The sequence below is a fragment of the Dunckerocampus dactyliophorus genome, chromosome 14, assembly GCF_027744805.1.
Source record: "Dunckerocampus dactyliophorus isolate RoL2022-P2 chromosome 14, RoL_Ddac_1.1, whole genome shotgun sequence".
NCBI classification, from domain to species: Eukaryota; Metazoa; Chordata; class Actinopteri; order Syngnathiformes; family Syngnathidae; genus Dunckerocampus; species Dunckerocampus dactyliophorus.
Window position 1 is genome coordinate 14,042,845 of NC_072832.1, and position 27,120 is coordinate 14,069,964.

General features: G+C 39.9%; 1 protein-coding gene across 5 annotated transcripts in view; it reads right to left on the minus strand.

Annotated features, from left to right (window-relative positions):
- LOC129194231 (collagen alpha-1(XIX) chain) overlaps positions 1-27,120 on the minus strand; it is a 147,898-nt gene that overhangs the window by 36,455 nt on the left and 84,323 nt on the right. For 4 of the 5 annotated variants that reach the window (XM_054799308.1, XM_054799310.1, XM_054799311.1 and 1 more), the window contains 14 exons: positions 22,705-22,800; positions 22,585-22,629; positions 19,261-19,293; positions 14,601-14,639; positions 12,617-12,658; positions 12,443-12,478; positions 12,209-12,253; positions 11,023-11,076; positions 10,515-10,559; positions 5,611-5,676; positions 3,708-3,749; positions 1,234-1,311; positions 896-931; positions 744-797 (listed from right to left, as the gene is read on the minus strand). In XM_054799308.1, the coding sequence (XP_054655283.1) occupies positions 744-797; positions 896-931; positions 1,234-1,311; positions 3,708-3,749; positions 5,611-5,676; positions 10,515-10,559; positions 11,023-11,076; positions 12,209-12,253; positions 12,443-12,478; positions 12,617-12,658; positions 14,601-14,639; positions 19,261-19,293; positions 22,585-22,629; positions 22,705-22,800 (711 nt within the window). The remainder of the gene's footprint in view (positions 1-743; positions 798-895; positions 932-1,233; positions 1,312-3,707; positions 3,750-5,610; positions 5,677-10,514; positions 10,560-11,022; positions 11,077-12,208; positions 12,254-12,442; positions 12,479-12,616; positions 12,659-14,600; positions 14,640-19,260; positions 19,294-22,584; positions 22,630-22,704; positions 22,801-27,120) is intronic. The other variant, XM_054799309.1, reaches the window with a different exon arrangement.

Here is a 27,120-nt window from a genome sequence, read left to right on the forward strand (position 1 = left end):
AGAAATTGCCATGAGAGGTGGCCGTCTCTTATGTCCCTGCAGTGATCCTGTACCCTACGCATTAGTCTTGCGCTATGTGGTGTAAACAACCAATAACAGGAGTGTAAGGGTGACTATGGGGTGTTATTTTATGTCTACAGGACTCTGATAATAGCAAAAACTGTATTTCGAAAGTCATAAACAGGTTTTCTTATTCACTTATCACGGTTGGGTCTAACTGCAATAAACGAGGGACGACTGCAATCCGCTCTGGACACATAAAATGTCAACACAAAACACTTTTTTATTGTTCTACAATTATCGTTTTACATGTAGAAAACGATTCAAAATGCATATAAATGACGAATGAAAGGGATAAATGAACCTTCTTTGGGTCAATTGTGAGTTCTTTTTCAGCTGTGATCAATAAGAAAAGCAGAGGTTAGTTAGCAAAGAGCTACAGAGTCAACTGCTGATAACGTCATAGAGGGGCGAAGGCGCTGGGGGACAATGACTTCCGGTTCCGGTTTCCATTCTAAAACGCTGCTAACAGGGACATCTTGAGATAAAAATACGTTACACAACTGGACTCACGCAGTATATTCATAACAAAACAAGAGGTGCACGCTAACCGGGACATGTGTGCAAACTTTTTGCATACATTTCTGACGTAAACCAAACAATTTGATAATCGGTGCACACAGTAACCGAGGTTCCACTGGGCCATGTCATTTACAGCATGTTGGCTTTTATTTGCAACTCACCTCTCTTCCTGGGGCTCCAGGAAGCCCAGAAGAACCCGGTGCACCACGAGGACCCTGCAAAATACCCGTCAGCCTTCAAAACTTTGCAAACGCAAAACAATTTCAAATGTACGATGATTGTGATACAAGCTCAATAAGCACAATCCACAAACCTCAATCCCTGCCTTCCCTGGGGGTCCCATGGGTCCCTGAGAACACATCACACATCTTGTTAACACCGCCAGCCCTCCAGCAGCCAGCATCCAATAAAGCCTTAGTGTTAGACACCTGTTGGTCATATTGATTCTCCAAAATTCCTTTGTTTAAAGGTTGAAAAGTGACTCGTGCAAGATATATGATGGGCGATGGGCTTGTGACATGGTAGCGGCTCACGGTATTGAACGCAACTTTCAAGGGAAATTTACTGAACAGTGTGGAGATGTGAATTTAAAGGTAACGATTAAAGTAAATAATGAATGTGGAGAACAATCAAATGCGCCATCATACTCACAGGCATGCCTGTGATGCTCTCTCCAGGCTCGCCTTTTTCACCGTGCTCTCCAGGCAGTCCTGGGACGCCCCGCTCCCCCTGACAAAAGAACAAGGCAGCAGTCAGACGACTCAATCTGAAGCTCCTGGAGAGCTGCTACACTGCATGCTCATTAAGTATTTAGGACTGGGCTCGAATGGATTTTTTTTCTTTTATGTTTTTGCCTTTTGCCGCTTCAAGAGGAGAAAGCACAAGTGTCTTCAAGGCCAGCGGCGTGCGCATGTTCATTATTATCCCCTTCATTTGTGCACGTGTTGAGTGGCACACAATAAGGAAATTTTTCTTTTCTGTAACAATGCAATGGGAAACTTGAGTACAATTATTTATTTTTACTTCTGAATGACAACCCCCCCCCTCAAACTCCTCAAAATTCTGATTGAAAAAAATACACCTGGACATGTGACATTATATATACAGTCAAACCTTGCTTTTCAAATGCCCCATTTATCCGTATGACTTGGTTTTCCGTGACAATTTTTGTCCAAATGTTGCCTCGGTTCTGCAGCAAACTGTTTATATTTTACGCTTGGGCATGTCGAATCTTGTGGATCACATGCCCAACACCAAATCTCACAATACTTAGTTGACACAATGCTATGGCATCCTGTAAGGAATCCATTCTTGCAAAAGGGCTAAAGGTGCTAAAACCCCCCCCCATCACAATCAAAGGTGTTGAAGTTGTTGTTAGTGTGGATTCCCTCTTCTCTCTACCCAACAAGTGTCTCAGTAAAAATAAAAAAGATGTTCATTTACCCGTTTCATTCGTCATTTAGAATTATTTCACATTGTTTGATGCATGTAAAGCTACAATTATTTTCTTTAGAATGTATTTTTTGTAATCCCTCGCCACTTTGCGCTATCTATCACTCTATCTACTCACTCTTTCACGGTTTTTCCAAAAATATATGAATAAATCATTGTGGTTGAATACGGCTTATTATTAGTTTAAAAATATGCATATTCAAGTAAATTTGATGCATTTTAATGCAAATTAAGCATTGTCAAGCATGAAAATGGCTAAATGAACTAAACTAGAAGTATAAGGCATTCAGAAGACCCATGCAAATGATATGTAGTATTCTACACAGGTCACTAAGTGTCAGTAATGTTAATGTAATGTTCGGTGAGACACACAAGCATCAGATTTGATCGCCAGAACAACAGGCTTTAATTGCAGGTTTGAATTATCGTTCAACAGCCACAATAATCCCTAACATGGGCTACTGTTTTGGCTGTAACCCCCACCAAGCTAAAACTCAACTCTGAGCCCACGACATCACTTCCTGTCCACCCCCGACTCAGCTCCCCAAGTACCAGAACACATTTACAGTAACACACACAAGCATGAGTCTTATTTATGTCTTAAATGGCTTATTTTCTCTTATTATGTCTACTAGAACGGGTAATATGAGTGCAAAGGTGACTATAGGAGTTATTCTAGAGCCTCGGGACTGTTCTCCCCGAATGTTACCAGCATGTAGGCTTTCCCACGAGGGCAAATAGCATCCTGTACCAAATCTACAGCAACATGAAAGGTGCTTTTTTTGAAAAAGCTAATGTCTCTTCTGTGGTTGTTACTTAATTTATTGTTATTAATGTTTATTCTGTTCTTATTCATTTTCTTGTGTTTTTCTTTCTTTCTTTCTGCTGGGAGAATGAACAGAACAAGAATTTCATTGCATAGCAGAACTACCTGTTTTACTGTGCATATGACAATAAAACTCTTGAATCTTGAATTTCATGTCTAGAGGGCTCTAATAATGTTAAAAGCCATATTTAGAAGGTTGTAATCATGTTTTCTATGCTCTAAGTATAAAAATATTCCTTTCATAAATAAGGAGTCCTCGATTGCGGAAATTGACTTATCACGGTCGAGTCGGGAACCAATTAACGACAATACAGGAGGAATTACTGTATTTTTGGGTATCAGGAACAGATTAATTGGATTTCCATTATTTCCTATGGGAAACACTGCTTCAGTTTTTGTAAGTTTCAGTTTTTGTAGGACTGGAAAGAATTCAATAACAAAAACTGAGGTACCACTGTACTTGACTGCAACATATGAAAACAGTCTCCTTTCTTCCAAATTACTTATGCCAATGCCAGAGCTTTTCGTTCCTGGTCAATGAAGCAGAGTCATCAAATAACTGTGGTGCAGCAAATACATATGATCTTCTTTTTATTGCAATCTACCAGTTTTACTGGAAAAAAAATACAAATTTAAACAATTTAAAAAATAATTTTGTCTTTTTGCTCTTTCATTCGTCTTATTTTTCCATGGCAAAAGTGGGGTTGTCTTATATTCGGGTTAATAGACTTAAACGTTAACAAAAAAAGCCAAGTATTGCTACATGCAAGTATTAGTTGCTGCAGAGTAACGCCGCCTCTGGATGAATGGTGTTATGCAGATGATGTGCAGCTGCAATGCTTCCTACCTTGGGGCCACGAGAGCCTCTGGACAAAGATAGCCCATCGCCCTACAAAACAGCACAAAGAGAAAATCAAAGAAGGTTTACAATAATACAATGAGCAACATTCAACATTGTCAAAAGCTGTTCCGACTGTTTGCAATGCGTGGGTGCTCAGAAAAGGACAGCATATCTAGAAGTGATGCTACTAAGCTTTATTTACTTTACAGCACACGAGGCGACACTGATTCTTATAGTTGAAAAAGCTGCTATATTAGCTGCCATGATGTATTGGGACTCCCAATGGTGCAATTTCCACAAAAACTGGAAGAAAAAAAATAATTTATTTACCTAGAAAAATATTTTTGCACAATGATATTCTAATTAAACTTTACCACTTTAAATCACGTGAATCTCTCTTCTTTTACCACATAAAATCTACACAGGATTGGTAAATAAACCTTATATTACAGATGTGTTTTCTTAAATGCTGTTATGTAAAAAATTCAAGTGAGATATATTCTATTTTTTGCAATCATCATTTTTAGTGATCAGAAATACTGAGTAACTCTAATGTGACTCTATTCCTTAGCATATCGGCTTGATATATGCTAATTGTGTTTCATTTTATTGTAACTATAAAACAAACAACTTTAATTTCTGATTGCACCTATTTACATTCAAGGCAGTGCTTGATTAACAATGATAGTAAAACATTGTTCAAGGTTGCTCGTTAGGCACACAACAGTCAGAACAAAAGGGGGATTACCGCACAGAACACTAACCGTAGTCATGGAGTCCGATAAAAATAAGAGAAGCGATAACAGTAAGTAAATACGCACAGGGCAATACTACATGAAACGGCCCAAAAATATTACATATTACACATATTAACAACTATTTACAAAGCAGTCCAGCAAAGCATGCTGGGAAGCAGCATGCACCTCTATAAACTTGATCTTTGATTTTTTGGGAATAAAATTTACTTTTACATGTTTTTTTCTAATGGGAGTAGAATGAAAAATAATTGTTAGTTATGATACAATTCTGTATTTTATATGATTAAATCACATATTTATACAGAATCTTAAATAGCAAAAGTTGGTAAACACTGAATCCTGATTCTACGATGTAGAAATGATATCGTTTTATAAAATAAACTTTAGTACACCCAAAAGTCCAATTTGTCAGGGTTCAACCATAAAACAGAGTAAAGGAATACAGCTCTTCATTATTCATTTATAGGCAAAATCAATTGAGAGACAGTTATTTGAAGAGCCCCCCCTCATTTAAACCACCCATTGAGTTCTTTTTACTGCTTTTATTGTCATCTTAAATAACAAAGACCATAAAATGTGACAGAAAAAAAAAATCTATTTCCTCTCATGGACACTTAGCAGCAGCAATGACATTCAAGAAAGCACCTCAAAGTGTCATCTTACTTTGCACACACACCACGATAGCAGACACATAAAAGGTGTAAACACTTCAGTGTTTACAATTCTTCCTTCGTCTGCCAGACGAGCTGGTTGAGTTTGACACTTCCGCCAAAACAAACGAGATTGTCCAAAACCATGGAGCACTAGTCCGTGGAGGACCATGTACATGCATCACCTATTTGATGGAAGCTATAATGAACATACATATGCACAGGCACGTCCGTAAAATTCAGTGCTTCAACGGCGCTAATCTTCAAAATGGGTGGAGAGATGATTACCCAGGCTGAGGTTATTCAATGTTTGATTACTTAATGGCGTTGCATCATCAAAACAGCATTGTTGCTGCATATAGCTGAAGGGGCTAATTGGTAATGCTAGATCGAATGATCTGTGCTTGATTAAGACATCTTCTCAGATCTGTTTCTAATGCACTTTGGAATATGGATTTTTGGAACAGCCATTAAAAGCTGGAAAAAAACGTGATTACACACCACATATCCAGGCTCTCCGGGCTCGCCCTTGGGGCCTGGCAGTCCCATCACTGCTCCTGAGTCCCCCTGCAGAAAGAATTGTCATAAGTCAACAGTGACAATACATGAAAATGTGTCAAGTTCTGCATGACATTTGATGTCTTTAGTTCAGTGTATTTGTATTTTTTCCTTATTTCCTGTTGTGTGCTTTTATTTTGTTCTCTCCAGATCGTGTTTTGTGTTCCAAAGTTCCACCCCTTGACTCTGCTTGGAGTGAGCTGATGAGCGTACCTGGTGGCAAGTAATAATTATGGTGCTATTGATCGCAGCTAGGGCGACAGCGAGTCGCCAGTTAGTCGGCAGTGCGTCGCCAGCCCGCAAATGTTCCTTGTTGTACGTGTCAATTGCTTGTGTCATGAGAATTTCTTAGCTTTCTATACACTCCCCACTGCCTGTGGCTGCCTTTTGTGATTCCAACCCTCCGCTTAATGTGAAAGACTTTCTACACATTTTATTTTGTCCATTAACGAAATTGCACATTTTGCAACTTAAACTATGCTAGCATGTTGCCTCCAGACGCCGTATTGATAATGTAATGTCCTCATACAAGTACTTCTAATATGTCACTTTAACGAATAGAAGCATCACAGTCTGCAACCAAGTCAGCTGATGTTTTTTGGTGGAGTTTTTTTTTGTGCGCTGATTGTTTCAGGCTTCTGATTGGCCAAAATGCGATTTTGTGGTTCCAAAATGTGATTTCATAGGGACAGAGATTTTTTTTAACTGTTGGGTGTGGATGTATAGGGTACAGGAACAGTGTTTGTCCTTGGTGACTGCTAAAATCCTTCCAATACCATCAAATGTCAACCCTTGTTTGAAAGTGACGACCACCATGACATAAACAAATGTTTTTGTTTCCTGCCTGACAAAATTTGACTCAATCCTTTCATGGATATAACCTTAAATCTCCGTGATGTTGACAACTTCCTTTCTTTTCAAGTCAAACTGACAGGTGACAGATGAAAGGAGGCAAAGAAAGATGGGGCGGGGGAATAACAAAAGTAGATGTGTTTACAGTGTGAGGGAGTGACGCAGCAGGTAAATGTGACATATTAAAAAAAACTAAATTTGTTTCATTTGCAAATGACACATGGTCATACATTTAAGTAGCACGTGTCATCCATAAGTCAGTCAAAGCTGAAATTCTCTGGTGATATCTATACTGTATGTGGCACAGCTTCACCTTCAGCTTTCTCAGTGAGGCCATTCTCATCTCAGAGGTGAGTTGGGCTCCTTATCATGTTGGAAAACCCAGCCCAAGGCAGGGGATCATGCTCTGCTTCACAATGTTTCCCTCAATTTTCCCTCTGTGAACATGACATGTGTCCTGATTGTTTGTGTGGCTGCGTACAGAGAGGACAATTAAATTTGCCGATGTTGTCTTAGGGTGGTTTTTGAATTAAAAGAGATCGTTGATTGACCACCTCCTCGTCATCCTTACAGCATCTGAGAAGACGTTACAATCCAATCTTTATCCTTAATGATGGTCACGACAGTGAAGCGACTGAAACGATGTCCAATATTGAGCACATAGTGTATTCTTTTGCATCGCACCGCACTGGAACTAGTTGCCGTGCAAGTTTTTACAGACCAAAAGTACGTTTTTAGTAAGTAATTCATATAACCACACAGAGTGTCGTGTTCCATGTGACATGCTGGATTTGTTGTTTTTACTGTAATTTCATGTATGGTGCTTTTCCTTTGTATCTTCTGTTTCCTGTTCTGCACTGTAGGCAGCAACTTTCTTTTGTGGACTCTACGAGTGCACCTGGTGTTGGTAGGTAATCAGTCAGTATTTAGTTCATCTTGCAGGTTCAGTTAGTTGCTGTATCATTGTGTTTGTTGGAAGTATGTTTGTTTGGTGAGTTTATATCATATGATTAGCTTTTCTTTGGACTTTGTATTTTTTTTCTCACTCCTGTGTGTGTGTGTGTGTGTGTGTGTGTGTGTGTGTGAGCCATTCGAGATTCTACCTTTTTCTCTACTTAGAAACGTTTCACCTGAACTTACCGCTATCTCTGCATCTTGGGGTCACACACCATGCCTAAACATAACGCCGAGGACCACCGGTATGTAGTGTTGTCCAGAGGTGTGGACTCGAGTCGCGCAACTTGGGTCAGACTCGAGTCATAATTTTGATGACTTCGGACTCGACTTGACAATATGTTAATGACCTGCAACTCGGGAATTGACTCAGACTTTAGTCTGATGACTTGAAAATACTTGAGATTTTCAGTCTGAGTGTTATTGATTGTTTTGATCTTGCGATATACACTCCTGATCAAAATCTTAAGACCAGTTGAAAAATTGCTACAATTTGCATTTTGCACATTTGGATCCTAATGAGGTTTTAAGTAGAGCTACAATATGCAAAAACAAGAAGGGGAAGTGAGACCAAAAATTGGAACTTGTAATTTAAACAAACAAAAAAAAGAAAAAGGTTGTTTATCACCTGATCAAAAGTTTAAGACCAGAGGCTATAAAATCCAAAATCTGCTCAAAATGTTAATTTTCTGTCAGGCATTCACACTGTCATGCCCTCCTGATGGCTAAAGCTATCAAGCTTTCTCTATTTGAACGTGGTCGGATTGTCGAGCTGCATAAGCAAGGCCTCTCACAGCGTGCCTTTGCTGCTGACGTTGGGCGCAGTAAGACAGTCATTCTGTGTCAGGAAAAATTGTTGACATTGACTTACCTGTTGGCTTACCTGACGGCTACCTCTTATGTTCAATGTCAGGCTAAAACAGCCGTCAAATAACCTGCTCAGAACAGGCCACTTGATACACTTAATTCTTCAGTATACTGTACTTCATTTCTACTCTTTTCAAAGCCTTGTAAGCCACTTTCACTTTTTCAATAAATGCACCTAATGATCTGATCAGATCTTTGATTCATTTTGTCCAGCATTAAGCTTTTGACTCTCTGTCCCGTCAGAGCCATATATTGCGTAACTCGTGATTTCACATTTCAGTTTATTTCATTCAATCCAAGTCAATGGAACAGTCAACAGATGCCACCAAAATCACACTGTCCCTTTCAAATTTTTCAGGTAGAGATGTAAGTACGTAGAACCATATGGTATCGTCATCCGAATATTGCAATATGTATCATATTGGGGGCTAAATATTGTGCCTCGTATATCGTATCGTGAGTTTAGTCATCACTACAGCCCCAGTATGTTGCGTAAAATGTGTCCCCATTCAAAGTAGTAGTTATTATGTAATTTCCAGCAAGATTTTCCCACAGTATCTGCCTATAATGAGGGTACTCTTTTTCTGTGACTAAGTCTTGTTTTATTTTATTGGAAAAGTAAAACAATTGGAAATACATTCATTGTATTTGTCAAAGTTAATAGATTGTTACATTGTTAAAATGGCATTTTATTTGATAAACACTAAATAGTGCTTGGCCGCACGGTCGTCTAGTGGTTAGCATGTTGGCCAACACAGTAACAGTCTGGAGATCGGGAAGACCTGGGTTTGCGTGGGTTTTCTCCGGGTACTCTGGTTTCCTCCCACATTCCAAAAATGCATGTTAGGTTAATTGGAGACTCTAAATTGTCCACAGGTATGAATGTGAGTGTGAATGGTTGTTTGTCTATATGTGCCCTGAGATTGGCTGGCAACCAGTCCAGGGTGTACCCCGCCTGTCGCCCAAAGTCAGCTGGGATAGGCTCCAGCATGCCCCCGCGACCCTAAAGAGGAGAAGCAGTACAGAAAATGGATGGATGGATAAATAGTGCTTATGACTTGAAGGACTCGAGCCTATGACTTGGGAGTTCACTCGACTCGTCTTGACTTGAGACTTGGCTTGAGACTTGAGACGAAAGAGTTGAGACGTACTTGAGACTTGCAAAACACTGACTTTCTCACACCTCTGGCATTGCCCCTTGAGATAATCTACTGTATTAAAAATGGTTGCTTTTGCGAGCGCAGTGTAAGAACACATTCAATTTCGTACATAATTCTTGTAAAGTCAAGTAAATACTGTTGATAAATAATAAAGAGAAATGTTCTGGCTTTTTACATTCCGATTTAACACATATTCCCATTTGGTGCTGTATTAATATTCAGTTGGGCTATGTTTTATCGATATACACAGAGCAGGCCTGGATTTTGTATCAGTATGAAAGAAGGGAAATATTTCAGTGACTTATAAAGAGGGTTCACTATTGGGTCAAGCACTACTTTGCTGAAGTGGGAACAAACTGAACAAACTGTATGATGTAGAGACTGTGCAGCCCAGTAGTTTGTGATCTTTTTGTATGTACAATAAACACGAACTATGCACCGCAAGCCTCATAATTGAATTGCTTTATGCATATTAGCTTAATATTCTAATCTACTCTTCAAATGTATGTTTGTTTTTTGTTGTGACGTCTGAATACATATTCACACTTGCCCTGGAATGGGAGTTCGTATTAGTGAAGCCGACAAAAGGAGGGTTCTCAATCTGCAAGGATGTAGGAAGCTTAAGCACTTGGAATTAGATTTACTTCTCTGCCCTAGAGTTTGACAGAATGATTCTATAGCAGGAGGGGAGTTGCATGTAAAGCGTCATTTATTTTGACAAGTGACACACCTCATCAAACACGCACGTCAAAGGGTGCACACTGCTGCACTTTGTCACTTTCCGCAGAGTATTTGAAACAAGTCCTGCTGCAAGAGGGGTTTTGTGTAAGATAGCTGGGGTAGTCGGGTGGGCATCAAACGAGGGGGGGCACAAAGCTGTGACGTGATTGAAGATGGCATGAATGACATGCAAGGTGAGTCATCAGGCAGGTGTCTTGTATGTTCAATCTCTGATGAAACATCACAGCCTCATGTTTTTTTTTTCTTTGAGGCGAGAACTTGAAGTTTGCCTACCTTCTCTCCTTTTAGGCCATTTCTTCCAGGCTCCCCTGGCGATCCCTGTAAACATTGGTAGGAAAAAAAAAGAAGGCATCTATCAACAGGCCTTCATCTTCTCACACACATTCCCACCACATCTCCCCCTCCTCCTCCTCACTGCCTCAGCAGACTGCCGAATTTCAACATAATTTCCTTTAGACGGCTTTTTACAAAATATCTTTTTTTCCCTCCCTGCTTTTCAAGAAAGGCAGATGTTCATTATCAAAGCAGGTGCAGTCAACAGATTGAACCTTTTTCTTTGGCAAAAAAATAGAGATTTTCACTATTTCTGCTAATTATTTATCACTCTTGCTGACTGACTGTGTAAAAAAAAAAAAAAAAAGTCTGGACTCTTCTCTCTGATACTCTGCTAATCAGTTGATCTCAGGCTCAGTCTGGCAGCTGCGGTAAGAGACAGAGGATGAGCCAAGGTGACAGATAAGGCGACGAGGCTTGACAAGAAGTCTGCTGCAGGTATACTTACTGGCTCTCCTGGGAGGCCAGGGAGTCCAGTGGGTCCAGACGAGCCTTGCTTGCCCTGACAGAACACAATAAAAAAAAAAAAAAGTTAGCTTCACTTGGCTTTGATTTTATTGTGTCAGCCAGGAGCAAGGATTTGCTTTTTACAAATAAAAGGACACTCATCTCCACATGTCACGGATCACTCAATGGATAGCATCTCACTCTTAAGCAAAAGTTAAAAACTGTATGTATTCTAGAACAGAGGTCAACTGCATTTGTCCAAGGGCCAACATTTTTCTGTGAGGGCCAAATGGCATTGTTAAATAAATAAAAAGGATTTATATGGATATCTGAATAAATACTATTCTTTAGCCTTGGTCAGTGTTAACAGTCTCGTGTTACCTGTACTGCAGAAAGCCACTATGCAGTGGCATGAGTCCAAATTTGAAAAAACACAACCACCCCATAACCCGGCTATAATCGAGGCGGGTTACACCCTGGACTGGTCGCCAGCCAATGGCAGGGCACATATAGACAAACAATCATTCACGCTCACAATTTAGAGTTGCCAATTAACCTAACATGCATGTTTTTGGAATGTGGGAGGAAAGCGGAGCACTCGGAGAAAACCCACACACGCACGGGGAGAACATGCAAACTCCACACAGAGATGCCCAACGGAGATTCGAACCCAGGTCTTCCTGATCTCCTGGCTGTGTGGCCAACATGCTAACCACTGCTTCTACTACTACTGTGATGCGTATGCCTTGCTGCAGCCCCCTGCAGAGCGGGTGAAGTACTGCATGAACAAGCACGTCTCTCCTGAGACGACATGGTTTCATCATTTGAGTGATGTTTGGCAGGCCAAATGAAAAGATTTGGCAGACCGGATGTGGCCAGCAGGCTGCCTATTGAGGGCCTATGTTCTAGATCAGTGGTTGTCAACTGGTTTGGCTGCGAGACCCACCATCACCCCTCAATGACAAGTGTTTGCCACCAAATTGCAACAAAGTGATATTAATTGAAATAACTCAGCTCCTATAAGGTGATCTCAGTTCAGTCTTCAGAGTGGTTCATGTTCACTCCTCATCACTCCTCAGAATAACATTTCAAGTTACTGTAAATGCAAAACATCCCTTTTCTGTTTGGTCCCCGCCTTTTTTTTTTTTTTAACAGAGGACTGAGTTGTAAGTGCAGAAGGGACTCACCTCTGGACCTTGATCTCCTTTCAATCCTGGCAGCCCGATGTTTCCCTGTAACATCAGAGCGGTGTGAGAAGGTGGGGTGCAAGGGACGGAAATGAATTCACATCTGAATGATAAAGTATTTGTTCCACACTGACTGGATTAACTTTATACGTTCCTGATTGAACTGAAATGAAGGTGCACTGAAAGCTAAATGAAAAAGTCTACTGTCAAGTTTTGATGTCTTCAACATGTTACCTTGAAGCCTTGTGGTCCTTGCGCTCCAATTTCCCCCTTGCAGTTTACAAGTTTTGAGAAGAAAAAAAAAAACACGTCACTGAACATGGCTTTAAAATGACTCCAATGATGACTTAAACATCACTTATGTTAGTTTTGTGAACACACATAAAAGAAGACACATCAAATACTTACTCTATCCCCCTTTTCTCCTTTAGGTGCATTCAGCGGTTCATCCTCAAACAAGACAAAATAAAGCACTTAAAATGTGACTTAGTAGTTAATAAAATTCTACTTTAACTGTATAATGTAAATGATTCATATCATCTCTCTTTGCATGCCTTCATGCGAGTAGGCGGCTTCTCTGGCTGGGGCGCAACACAATCCAATAGTACAACAGCTCGGTTTTCATATGTTTTTGTATAGGATGGCAAAAATGACTGGCAAAAATGTGTTTTCGCCCACTGTCTCATTTATCGTATGACCAAAAGTGCGTCTAACAAAGTTGTCAGTTTGTATTTAGTATCACTCTGTGGAATTGAGTGTCCAAACAAAGCATCCACGCATTGGTGAAGAATAGATAGTGTTACTTTTAAAGTTGCGCCACGTAGACAGATATCGGCCAGAGAATCATTTAATCATCTGGAATGCACACAGAATGATGAACAAGGCCATATCTGTCTCCTTCCTTTCTCTGATAAAACATTGAGCGCCCGGCGCTGGTGAAGCGCATGAAGCGTTCAAGCACGTTCTGAGTGTCAGACGAATAGACTTTCAGACAGTTGGTGCTTTTTTTTTTTTGGAGTAAGGCTGTTAAAAGGTTAAAAATGCCAGACCTTTGATAAAGAATGTGTGAAACACTAGTGAATTCAAGAAAGAACTTGCAGCCAAGTATGACGGTAGTGTCTGTTACAATAGGATTAGAATGGAAACAAGTTGCAAAGGGAACAGTTTAAAGGAGACACATAGCTTACAATAAAGTTCAAGTGAGTCAGCTCTAACTGTCCACTCTTTAAAGTTAAGTTTGTAACGGACTAGAGTGAAACAGCAACCGTGTGGCTCTTCCGTCCCCTCCCCTCTCTCCACTCATTGCTGTGTTCACCCACAAGATTGTTCAATTAAAGTAAAAGTGATATTAAATGTTCATTTATTCATTTCATTTGTCATTTATACGTATTTCACATAGTTGTGCATTCAAACAAATTCACCACTGTAAAATGTTTGTGTTATTATTTTTGGGTGTCTGAAACGGAATGGTAATGGTTTAATTTATTTGACCGTGCATGCAAGTTACACTGGAATGCATCACATATTACAATTCACAGAGCCGCATGTCCAAAAGGAGTAGCAAGAAGCAAAGCTTATTTAATCCTACCCCCCCATCTGTTTTGCATCAATTGCAATACATTTATTCACGTCCTGTATTACAAATGCACTCTCTTCTGGTAGAATACATAGGAAAATGATAAGGTTATGGAAAAACGTGGTAAAATAGTAGTCACATTTCTCTTCACCGTAACTACTTCTTATGACAATCATAGTAAATAAAATGCATGAAATAGACTTAACAGAACATTGTTAGATAAAGAGTGACGACTGGCAATGTACTCACATAAGAATGAAGAGTAACAAGTGACAAGAAGGAAGAGTTAGTAGTGGGTGTAGTAGTGTTCAGACATAGCATTGTATGTGCATGGTGTTTCAGGGCTCTTCTTCCTTGTACTTTGCAAACATCAACAGCATGTATTGTTCCTTGAAATCGCTCGTTAGTGCGCTGGTCGAGTTCTTTGCTCAATCCACTCCATAATTTGATTCCACGTATTGAAATGCTGAAGGCTTTTAGCGTTGTTCTCATGTACAGTATAAATGCTAAGTTAAATTTTTCTCTGAGGTCATATTTCTCCTCTCTTGTTGAGAAGAACTGTATGGCATTTTTGGGTAGCAGATTATTGTTTGCTTTATGCCAAATTTTAGCTGTTTGAAAACTGAGACAAATTCATTGGATTTGCATAACTTCTTATGGGAAAAATGTATTCGTTTTGGTTTTCGTTGGACCTTCTGGAACGGGTTAATGATGAAAACTGACATTCCACTGTATTCCAGTCAATACAGTACAAGAGAGTGTGAAGTGAATTTCCCTTCAGTGATTAATATAGCATAATAAAAATGAGGTACTTACAGTTCCAGAGAGCTGCCTCAATCCATGAGCTGTCATCACCTAAAAAATAATTTAAATCATGTTTAAGAGCCGTCCTCTAATCTTTCAATGCACACAACATAAATTAGAGGGATACAGTATAAACTTTATATATACCCTCAGTGGTAACAACACGACACCTGCACAATCCAATGAGATCCAGTGCATACAGTGAACATGTTTCCCCTCACTAGCAGCTAAATAACTTGCCAAAAATGCCAGTCAGTCATTTTTCTTCAACGGCATACACAATGGCTACCTCCACAATAAGTCACTATTATGATATTGCGTTTAATGGCACTGTCAACCAGAAGCATAAAAGCTGTTGCTCAATGACTAAGCACGTTTTTTTCTCACCGTTGCATGCATAATTCCATTTCATTATCCTGCGCATGTCAGTTTACAGCCATACATGACGACTCACATGTCCCAATTTGACTCGTTTGCATACAATTTGTTTTTATTGTTCGTTCATTAGACATGCACTCATGATGCAGCAGAAATCCAAATATGCACACTTACATCATAAGTATCTGACATTATACACAATTCTATTCGCAATAGCATTGACAATTACTATTTGTGTATTTATATGTGCGACACAATGCAGCACAATTACTCTCACTGTCAGTATAAAACAGACAATGAACAATCAAAGTTGCAATGACTTTAGACTATTTTTGACATGTCCACGTCAGCCTTTAGAACCTAGAGGTACGTAGTTGACTGTAAGTCCAGATTTAACATATATGCACACCTTTTGGGACTACTGTGGTGTTTATGATGAATAATGTATATTGTAATGACAGTTTTGTGGTCCTGCATGTCATTTAAATCTGTGCATTAATTTTATGGCAGATATAACCAAACTAAATGTCCTCTGTCCTCCTCTGTCACATGCTTCCCGCCCACACTGTATGATATAATAAGCAGGTCAATGTCCAGTAGTTTTAGCATCATAATTAATGAACTGCGAAGCTATGGAAAGCAAGTGAAGGCAGCATCCAGGAAGATGTGCAAGCTGCCCCCTATGGATTTAAGGTGGGCAGCTTTGCCGTTGTTTAGCCACTTATTTCCCCAATTATAGTCTTTTGTGCAGACGCATCTGTGTAATATGTGCTTGGGAGACTTTTGAGACAGTTGCAGTGATGAAGAGATATATATGCACTTGAGGCTATTTTGCATCTGGAGCAATAGGAAGTTTAAATCAGACACTGCATCATCTGCTGTCTCACGGGGACTCCCTGCATCATCCATCAAAAGTCAACTCGCAGTCAGTTGTCTCATTTCTCACGTCAGACGCTGATCAACATCTCAGCGCTATCAGCATGCGGCCTCATCGTCTATTTCGCAGGTGAGCGGTGAACTCTGGCATGCCACTATTTACTCAGCAGAGCTTAGGATGCCAGCTTTAGTTGAATGCATTATAAAGCTCCACTGTAAAGTAATGCTGGCAGCTGTAAAAACAGGACCATCTCTGAGCTCAAAAGCCTATTTTGCCACGTTAGGGCCATGAGGGAGAATGATGCAGTGTACGCCTTTAAAACCACTGCTCCTCCCCACCACTAATACACAGAGGCACGAGAAGGTTTATGGAGGGAGGCTAATGATCTGAACCCCTGCTTCTGCTGTGTAAGGGAAATCGATGCTTAACTGCCAAAATTATCTGCCACAGGAAGGCAGAAAGCGCAGACAGAGACTGGTACTAAATGTTCAAAGAGCCTCATTTATCAAATGACTAATGTTTTCCTCTCTTGTGTGCGCTGCCGAATACGTCTGCAATATCCTGGGTGGCCCACAGCTCACCACACAACACTGAGCACGATGCAGCGTTTTGGTTTTGATTGAGTGGAACAATTCGTTCTCCCACTGAAGTGAATTTTAGAGCAAAGAGAAAAGGAAGCAAAGGAAGTCTTCAGTGACTTGGACAGGCCTTAAAACCACCCACACGAGTGTCTATTCTGATGTGTCATTTTTGAAATTTTCAGATGAAACAGCAGCAAAACAAAACCTAATAAAACACTGGCTTCCTTGACGTTAAAAGCTGCGACAATTACAATGAAACTCAACAAGTGCTTCTATGAAAGTTTTTTTTTAATGACAAATAATCCAAATGTGTGGGCTTGTTTTTTGTTTTGCTTAATTGAAACTGTATAAAAGGTACTAAGCTGCAATTTGTCCTCAAAATCAAGCACCACTTATCATCTGACCTGATTTATTTAGCTTGAAACCCTCAATCAAAGCATGATTAATTCATTTATGTGATAATATCATTATTAGTATTCATTACATAAGCACCATCACCCCATAAGCACGCCTGTTTCACTGCTTCACCGCTTAACTTGGATCTGGGAGAAAAACACTGAAAACTACACCGTGAACACATTTTTGGACAGTTTGAAAACGATTTTTACTGAGAGTATTGACGTGTAGAAGCGGGAGCTTGGTTAATGGCCAGCATGTTCTGCTTGTGTATTTGTTGTGAAAGTGATACTGCTGAGAGTAAAGATTAAAAAAAAAAACTCCTGTTTGTTTAAACAGGAACATACACCCACACAAATATGAAAGCAACTTTTTTGTTTTTGCTAAGATGAAATCAAAGTTGTAAAAACTTTTTTCTATGTATAGTAATCCATAGTAATCCCTTGCCACAAGGCCGGAAGAACAGGCTTTTATTGCAGGTTTGAATTATCTCACAACAGACACAACAATCCTTAACACGGGCTACTGTTGCGGCTGTAACCTATGCCAAGATAAACTCAACTGTGATCCCTCGCTGTCACTTCCTGTCATTGAAGAGACAATAGCCACTGCAGGAAGTACTGTACAGAACAGGAAATTAAAAAAGAACAGGGGATCCTCCAGATGATAACATGTGTCAGTCAATATTATGTCTTATTTATGTCTTAAATTGCTTATTTTCTCTTATTATGTCTACTATATTGGGTAATATGAGTGTAAAGGTGACTATTATTTAATGTCTAAAGGGCTCTAATTACAGTATGTTTAAAAACGTCGCAAACGGGTTTTCTATAACTACAAAAATATTTTATTTATAAATTGCAAATCCTTCTTTGTGTAAATTTACTTATCAACAAATTGATCACAATAAACCAAAGATTACTGTACACAAAAGGCCTATTACTCTCAAATCACTCTCAGACCATCACCTCATGTTGCAGCATGATAATGCACGGCCTCATGTTGGAAGGATCTGTACACCGTTCCTGGAAGCTGAAAATATCTCAGTTCTTGCATGGCCAGCATACTCACTAGACATGTCACCCATTAAGCGTGTTTGGGATTTTCTGAATCGGCATATACGATATTTGAGGCAAATACTGGTCACACCGAATACTCAAACTGATACAGTTAAGCTGCACATTTTGGAATGCCTTTTTATTGAATCCAACCTAAGGCACACCTGTGCAATAATCGTACTGTCAAATGAGCATGTTGATATGCCACACCTGTGAGGTGGCTCACCAACACAGATTTAGACAGATTTGTGAATTAGACATGAGAGAACTAGGCCTTTCGTGTACATAGAAAAAGCTTTACATCCCTGAGTTCAGCTCATGAACAATAGGAGCAAAAACTGAAGTGCTGCGTTTTTATTTTTCTTGAGCATATATAATGCAAAGTGGCCTGGTCATTAACTCATTGACTGCCAGCCATGTTCAGAGCGGAGAGCTCCATGCTACCAGAGTTTTTTGGGCATTTTTGCTGAACTTTCAAGACCCACAGAATATTGAGTTTTAGGAATACACAAACAAACTATCCAAAGAAACTTTAGACTATCTTCTTTCATCAGAAAGAAAAAAAAATTGTTTCTAGCCGTTTTGGGTCTTTAGATATTGGCGGTGGAACATTGGGTAGTTTCAGAAAAAACATCTGATTTTGACCAAAAAAAACAGACAAAACAAGCTTTTTCTGCAGAGAAGCAAATTCAAGCAGAGTGTGGGGTCTGCTGGTTGTGAGGATGAATCCCTGCTGCTGACCGATCCAGAAGAAGAATCAGGGTTGGGTTCTGAGTCACCTGACTCTGAACCTCTTCCGGTGTCGCCGCATGGCTCAGCAACGCTAAACACTAGCTTGTTGCTTCAGCTGCCATTGTCAACTGCATTTGTGTCTACGTCATCTACATCCCCCACGTCACCTCTATCTTTCCTGATCGGGTCACTACTAAAGGCAGATCCACCGCCACACAAGCTCTGTGAGAGTGTCAGCTGCCTGTATCTTTTCTTTCTGCTCCATTTCTGCATGTGTATCGCCATTTTCCTCTCTCAACCCACAATTCGTCTTCTTCGAAGACAATCTGTCGCTGCCGGTTGGAGGAAAAGAGAACTGTTGCCCCCTACTGGGACAGAAATACATTGCCTACAAGTCAGAAATTCACACACAAGATGAATAAGACTTTGATCTGTAGCTCCCGCGTAAAAAACAAAAGATGACGTCTTTGGCAGTCAACGTTACTTTTTGAAAATATGCCAATAGACGTCTTTGGCAGTGAAAGAGTTAACTGGTAAAACATGGTCAAATACTATCTGTAAATTAGATTTTTGCACAAGGCCCGAAGGGAAGCAGCGAAGACGACGATGAATGGGTTAGAAGCACACAATAGCACTTGTAGTGTACTTACAGGACCAGGGGGACCAGGAGGGCCAGCGTCACCCTAAAACAAACAAAATAATGATTACTATCTACAGTGTGAAGTGTATTCATAAAATATTTGTTTCCAGCGCTCTCCCAGTCGCAATTCTCAGTTCATCACAGAGATTATTTCACATAAACAAGATTAGAGTCATTGTGGCTGAGGTAGAGGATGTCAGAAATCAGCTTGATCAATGTATTGCATTTCCTTGTCACAATTTTAAACTGATCCTCTTTATGTGTTGAAGGATTGCAGTGCAAGAGGGTTATACATATTTATACATACATACCAAACTTTCAATAATTACTATCCTACGTCACAGCAAGAACATGAAATAGTTTCAAGACTTGACCTAAGCTAACAGGAGTAGCAGGGGCCCAAGGTCATACTAGTAGGTACTCGCCTGCTGCGTTTTTTTAAGCTTTTTGACAATTCCGTAAAAAAAAGCATGAGTAATGTTTGAAAAAACAAAAGCTTCTTGATGCTCAAACATTATATTGCCCCATATTTTTCCACTACTGCTCTTTTTTGACCTTTTCTTTTTCTCCTCACTGACAATCTGCGAGTCTTTCTAAGGGGCCATACAAACTTTTATAGCATCAATATACTGTATGTTTTGAAACAGGAGTACAGTCACAATAAGGATTCATTTTATTCATTTATTTTTTTTTTTACAAAAAGCAGTTTGCTTCTACTTGCTGCAGGATTCAGAATTTTGCATGTCGAGGGATTTAGTGTTTTGAAGGCAAGTTATCACATGTGACCAGAAACAGACACATCAATATCTTTTAAAGCTGGAACACAGGAGGCACGGCCAGATGGAAAATAAAGTGGAACACAAGTGAGGTGAGGACCACAAAATCATTCATCAAAGGTCTTCATGTCATGCACACAGTAGTCCCTGTAGTTATTGTGTGGTATCCTTAAAGCACATACAAGTTTTAGTAATGGGTGTGTTGGGAACCCTAAATGTGATGCATTGCTGTTGGGAGCCTGCTTTCTCCCATTCATCATTTATAAGCTATTACTTTCATGCTTTCACTACTGCAGGACAACATAGCGCAACAGCTATCTATCTCTCTATATATAGACATAAAATAAATAACTCAAAACCACAAGCCAAGCTTCCAAGATTTCTAAATTTGAAACTGCAATGACAGCAAAGCTTTATAGGCTTTAAAAGCACATTTGGATTGGGATCAAATGCAAATGACCAAGAGAGGAAGCATAATTTTTTGACAAATGATGAAAGCCAGGCAACCTAGAGACTTATGGGACATCCCTGAAAAAAGTAACACAAGTCTTTGTAAAAAGTCTCTTAGTGCATTTGATTCTTGTGTTAGTACTTCAACAGTCTCACCTACCTCCTATGTGATTCATGTGATTCAAACATTTAGTTTCTTCCCAATGTTGTACAATTTGTATTGTATTTATATATTCTGTACACATTCTGTGTATACACCTATTTTTAATGTAAGTTTACCATACCCATAAAAGCATATTTTGGCTCTAGTTTTGCGTCGTTATGAAATGCCACCACACTTTACCATAGTCTACTTTTTCTCAAAGGGACTATATGCAGCGAGTACCCCCAACTGCCTAGAACAGTCATTCTTAACTGGTGGGTCGCAACCCAAAAGTGGTCGCGGAGCCGTTTTCATTGTGTCGGAATATAGTGCTTCAAAAGTTAGCACACTCTAGGCAGCCGTGGAACTAACCGTAGCAATTTAAAATTGTAATAAATGAATATAATTTATTAAGTAAATAATATATTTGAAAAGTTAAAAAATATTCACAATATGGGTTGCCAGTTGTCATTGAAGGGTGATGGTGGGTCCCCCAGCCAAACCGGTTGGGAACCACTGGCCTAGAGGGTGCCAACATTTGAATGTACAAATAGCATTTGTCATGTCTAAGTGTTGTACAACTCTTGATTGTGCTATGTGAGTGCACGTGTGTAAAGAAAGACTGAAAATGCACTGAGCTAATGGACTGAATATAAAAGTGTAATAATATCGAACATATGTAAGCTCAACAATACAGGCAGTTGATGTTTACAAGGAAGCAGAATCCTGACCACCACCAGCACTGTGTACATGCAATGTTGTGTCCAATCACTCTTGCACTTGCTACTAATTCTCCTTTTTTTTTCATGTAAACATTGTTTGTACTCTGTCATCATGCAACTATTAACCCTTTCATCAGTTATTAGTATTACATACTTATGGTTTATGATTGCTATATAATTTATTTACAGTGACTCCTATTTGACCACATTGCTGTACTGCCTTATTATTTTCCTATATATCTTGGCAAAGAGTACATTTAAAATACAGGTGGTGAATTAATGTATTGTGAATTAATGTAGCGTAACTGATGTGAAACAGATGGGGTAGGATTGAATAAGCTTTGCTTCTTCCTACTCCTTTCGGACATGTGGAATTGTGAATTGTGATGTATTATAATGTAAATTGTATGCATGTTCAACAGAAATTTAATCAACCGACCAATCAATAGACACTCATTAGGTGCAATTTGGCGCCACCTATAGATTGCACTCAAAATTCTTTGGAGTACATGCAAGCTTACATGTAATGCAGATACCCTTGTATTGTCATTAGACAAATGATCAACGACTTATTGCCAATTAGTCCCGCCGATGCCCCCCGCAAAGATATTTTGGTGCATACCAAATTTCGTTGTAATTGTAACACCCTACGTTACAGTAGGTGCTTTGTAGAGCGCAATGAGCTGTATGAGAAATTTCAAGTACACTTTTACCACTTTGGGGTTTAATGAGACCATGTGGTGCATCCGTAAGAAAAAGAATAGCATAGGAACACAGGAGGGTACATATTTTGCCAGTTTTCTACCGTTTTGTGTGCAGCAGTTCAGGAGACTTACACTAATAAATACATACAGTAGTCACATGACCGTATATTGAACAGGAGAACCAAACATTGGGTCCTCTGATAACTACTTGCGTACTATGTGTAGAATGCATTGGAAACAATGTGATAAAACAATATTGAGTGCTGAAACTCGGACAGAGCTAGATCTGTTTGACTTCAAAAAAAGGCGCAAGTGCACCCAGAGAGTAGAAGTTGTCTGATGCTACTTTTTTGTTGTTGTGTAGTCCTCCTTTGCAGCACAAGTGCCAGCCAATTCATTAGCTGTTGATGAATGACATTCAGATAGCCTTGCCGTCCAAACAGAACCAATAATAACTCACACACACTCGCAGGCAGAGTGACGGCAAGCACAAACGGAGAGGAGCGTCATGTATTGACTGTTGACATTGACGTGACTCACTTTCTGTCCTTTCATACCGTCGGCCCCCTCGGCACCTGGCTGACCCTGCGGGAGGAGGGCCTCGGTTAATGTCTTCATAGCAAAGCGGGATTGAAAGTGTCGCTCCGGGAAAATACCTACAGGCTCTCCGCTGTCTCCTTTCGTCCCCTTTTCTCCCGGGACTCCAGTCTCGCCTTTCTCCCCCTGCATGTGAACATAGCAGATTTTTCCCACTGACTGACAAGCAAAGACAGGGCACAAAGACACACAAAAAAAACACATCTCAGAGAGAATCTTCAGGCAAGGACGACTGCTCTGTACAAGTCATCAGAAAAACAAATGGAACTCAAATGTTTTCTTATTAGAATTTTTAAAAAGGAGAGCCTAAGAAGGTGAAAAATGTGTGGTCCCTGTTGCACTGCAGCACTTTTTCCATGTTTCATTCCACTGTCTTCCAATAGATGGCACTTCATGATTGCTGGTGAGCGACCCTTGCTGCATTTTAATAGGATTTCTTCCTGTCACTTATGTTGGAAGATGTCAAAGTAAACAACAAGTGTGCCTGCGCATTGACCGAGACGTATGGGGAATGATAAGTAAGGTACATCTGTGATAAAAATCTGAGTGAGGGAAACTTTTAGATTTTTTATTCTATGCATTTCACAAATTTCTGACCTCCTGTTTTTTTACTTGCAGCACTGAATCAGATAGATTCACCATGTAGTTTGCCATTTTGGGTAAAGTACAACACTAACCAAGAAACCATTCAGATTGCAGATGTACAGCATCTGTTCTACAACTTGAATAAAAGAACACCTGATAGAGCAAATTCTTCTTTGTAGAGTTGCACCCGGGCAGGCAAATTACGCTCGGGCCCTTCCCCATTCCTTCATTGACAGCTGCTGTGATAGCATTCGTTAATGCGCTACAGCCTCTGCTTTCTCAGCTTTTATTAAATCAGCAGACTCCTCCTATAAACGAACAGATGGATTGTCATATTAAAATTAAAAAAGGTGAAGGCGCTGTGTGAAAAATTGACTACAAGTAATAATTGGATTTTATGAAGCTGTATTAACCACATGGGACCTCACATGTGGTTTCTACCACCCTAAATAACTGTACAGTGAAACTTTGGTTTTCAAACGCCTCTGGTTTCGGACTACGCTAAGTCCCCTACTAACGAACATCCGACGTGCGAACACTCGTAGATATGAACACAAGCCGACTGGTCTATTTTTTTCATGATTTTTTTTCGAAAATTGCCATATTTTGTCATTTACATTTTTTCGAAATACAAAGGCGCTATTTTTGTATTGCGCGCCAGTCCGCCGCTACGAATGGTGGGTAGCAGCATCCCTCTAGCGCGATTTTTCTCAGTTCGTCTGCACTTGTCGCTGATAACATCTCGGAGCACGCCGTTTGTACCCCATTCGATACTTTACAGAAACGTTTGTTATCTGTTATCATGGCTGATAAATCGAGTGCAAGTGCTAGTAGTAGTGGCAGGAAACGTCAAGCAATTTCTATGGAAACGAAGGTGGCCAGCATCAGGAAGTTGGACGGTGGCGAGAAAATGGCTAATGTAGCGCGTGCTTATGGAGTGAATCACTCAACCATAGGAACAATTTACAAAGGCAATGTTCGAATTATGGAACATGTGAAGACTTCTGTACCAATGGCATCCATTATCATTACAAAGAGGAGTCTAACGACGACGAAGATTTGTCCTTTCTTCAATAATTCCTCCTCCTGCTCCACCACTACCACCAACGACGTACGCTCGACCACTGCTCTTCAACGGTAAATAACATTTATCATTACGTATTATTATATCATTTTTATTATTGTTTTTTCATTAACTATCCTCGTTTAATATCACTACTGCATCCAAACTCATATTTACATACATACGCATATACTGTATATGTATACACGTACATGTAGTACCTATATCATTGGTAATATTACCTTTTCCCCTACTTAAGAACGATTCGACTTAAGAACGGTCGTCTGGAACCAATTGTGTTCGTTAGTTGGGGACGTAGTGTATTCAGTTTTAAACGAAAATTTTCAAAATTTTCACCGTGGGTCATTTGCTACCGGGCCGCACAGAAAGAAAAAATAATTACCATGATGTTTTACTTTGAAAAGTGTCCGGATTCTCTCTGTTACATCCGTCTCACTTGACGCATGTCCATTGTGCGTGTGCTAACTTTCTCTCGCCGCACAGATAGACTACTACTGTATTTTTAGCATTTTGCTTTCACCTCATATTTGGTCTCAAATGCTGATACTATGTGGGAATGCATAAAGGAAAGTTTTGATGACTTATTGAGTGCTAATGTGGACATTTGTTTCAAGTAAATTCATGCTAGCACACTGAATTTTCCCCACACACGTCAAACAGCGATGTAATAATCTCTCTGGAAAAACTCCAGGCTTGAACTGGTGGATGGTGGGTCCGCATTCATTTTGTGCTTTTAATTTGATGTTATTCATGTCTTAGTTTTACACAATAATAAGATAATAAATAATAATAATAATAATAATAATAATAAAAAAGAAAAAAATAATAAAAATAATAAGATAAGATTAAATAAATAATCTTATACGTAATAAATAAGATTAGATCGCTATAATGTACGACCCCCCGCCCATCCCCTCACATCCCCCTCAGGTCCGCGGGAGATTTGTGGGAACACAAGCCGGTCCGTGGGTCAAAAAGGTTGGGGACCACTGCTATAAGGCTCATTCATTTGAAGTCAAATGAGAATGTTACACAAACTAGTCACTTTGCCACATCAACAATACGTTCCGTCCTGGCGAAGAAATAAAACATCAAGGAAGCTACCGTAGGTGGTGTTAACAAAACGGCATGAACAATCAAAGATGCTGTGAAGTGGTTGGTGTGGACCGCAAAGTCTGCCAAAAAGAGTCTTCTATAAAGGTAAAAGTGATGTTAAATGTTCATTTATCCACGAGCGTCTCTAGTGGCAAACACAATTGTCCTTCCAAATATGTTGTTTTTCTTGCTTTTCTTCTGTAAAACAGTATATTACAGAAAAAAACAAAAAAACAAAACTGTAACAGACACAGTTTTGATTTCATAGCCTTCATATGACGTATCTGCAATGTCGTCTGAAAAGGGCAGTGAGCATTTACCAAGATCATCCTTCTATTTAGACAGCTTGCCCTTCCACACTTCCTTTTTAATCTATTTTGGTAGTTTTGTTTGTAATTGTTGCAGGTCAGTGTAAAAAGCACAAAAAGGGAGTCAAAGTTGTCTCCGGAATTTGGTGTTTTTGAAAGTGGTGTCAGAGAAGTAGTGTCAGAGGTGGGATGGGGACTGTATGGAAGAATATTCTGTTATGCTGGCAAGTTTAACACACTAGGCTCTCTTTTCTATAGCGCTGTCATGTTGAAATCAATTGTCGCTGTCCGACACACACCAGATGTTCATTCAGACATTCATCTAATTTTCTGATCGCGGTAAGCCAAGAGCTGCTTCTGACACTGTCCATCGACCAAGGCTATGTTCACACTTCAGGGTATGATGGCCAATTCTGATTTTTTCCTAAAATGCGATTTTTTTTATGTGGTCGTTCACATTATCCAAAAAAGTTGAATTGTCAGTGTGTACGCAAAGCATCCGGGAAGTGACATGCACAAAAGCAACGTCACGTGCTTCTGCTGTGTGTGTTTATGGAAGTAAATATTGCCTCATTTTGTGCTCTCCTCGGCACGTTTGTGGCAATTTCAAGGATTTTGTGCAATGGGAGTCAACATTTTCTTAACCAAATGATTAAGATTACGAAGAAAGAGGGCACGGCTTTTGGCTAAGGCAGTTTGTGGAGAACTTGCTGCGATCTGTGTTCCATGCACCGTGTGGGTGGATGTCGGAGCCAGGAGTGGTGGGACTGCTTCACTGACACTTTTATGCAATAATTTTCAGATGACAAGAATAACTTTTGCCTACATCGGTGAGTACCTTTATCCACATCTCGGTAATATAGACCAAGTCTTTCTTTTCTTACTACAACAGACAATGATTCTTCCACCCCCTCCTAGCCAGTTATCCTTGACACAATTTTCTATCTCTTCTTATATTTGTCGTCTTCCTTTTGACCTGCGACACACTGCCTAATGCCACATTGCCTCATGCATTGAAAGATTTGTTAGCAACTAATGTTGCTGGTTCTAACCCTGCTTGTGTAACTCGCCTGGTTTAGCCAGCCCCACATTCTGTCCAGGCCCAAACCAGGGTCCGCAGAATGAGAGTCAAGAGCGCTAGCCCAGACTGTCGACTCAGTGAGGTGAGAGAGTGAGGTTTATCAAAGTACATCTGCACAGCTGCAACAGGTGGCTTCCGTTACACTCGGCCCTTTTCGGTCTGGTTTGCCTTCTCTGGATGTTTGTCTGTTGCTTTAAGAATCTGTCACAGAGTCCTGGTGTAATTCCTTCAAGCTATTACATCATCAATATCTGCAGACTTCTGCCAGGGCTTGTTGTAGAATGTCACATGAGATCCAGGAGATACGATTCATGAGAGCACTGCCT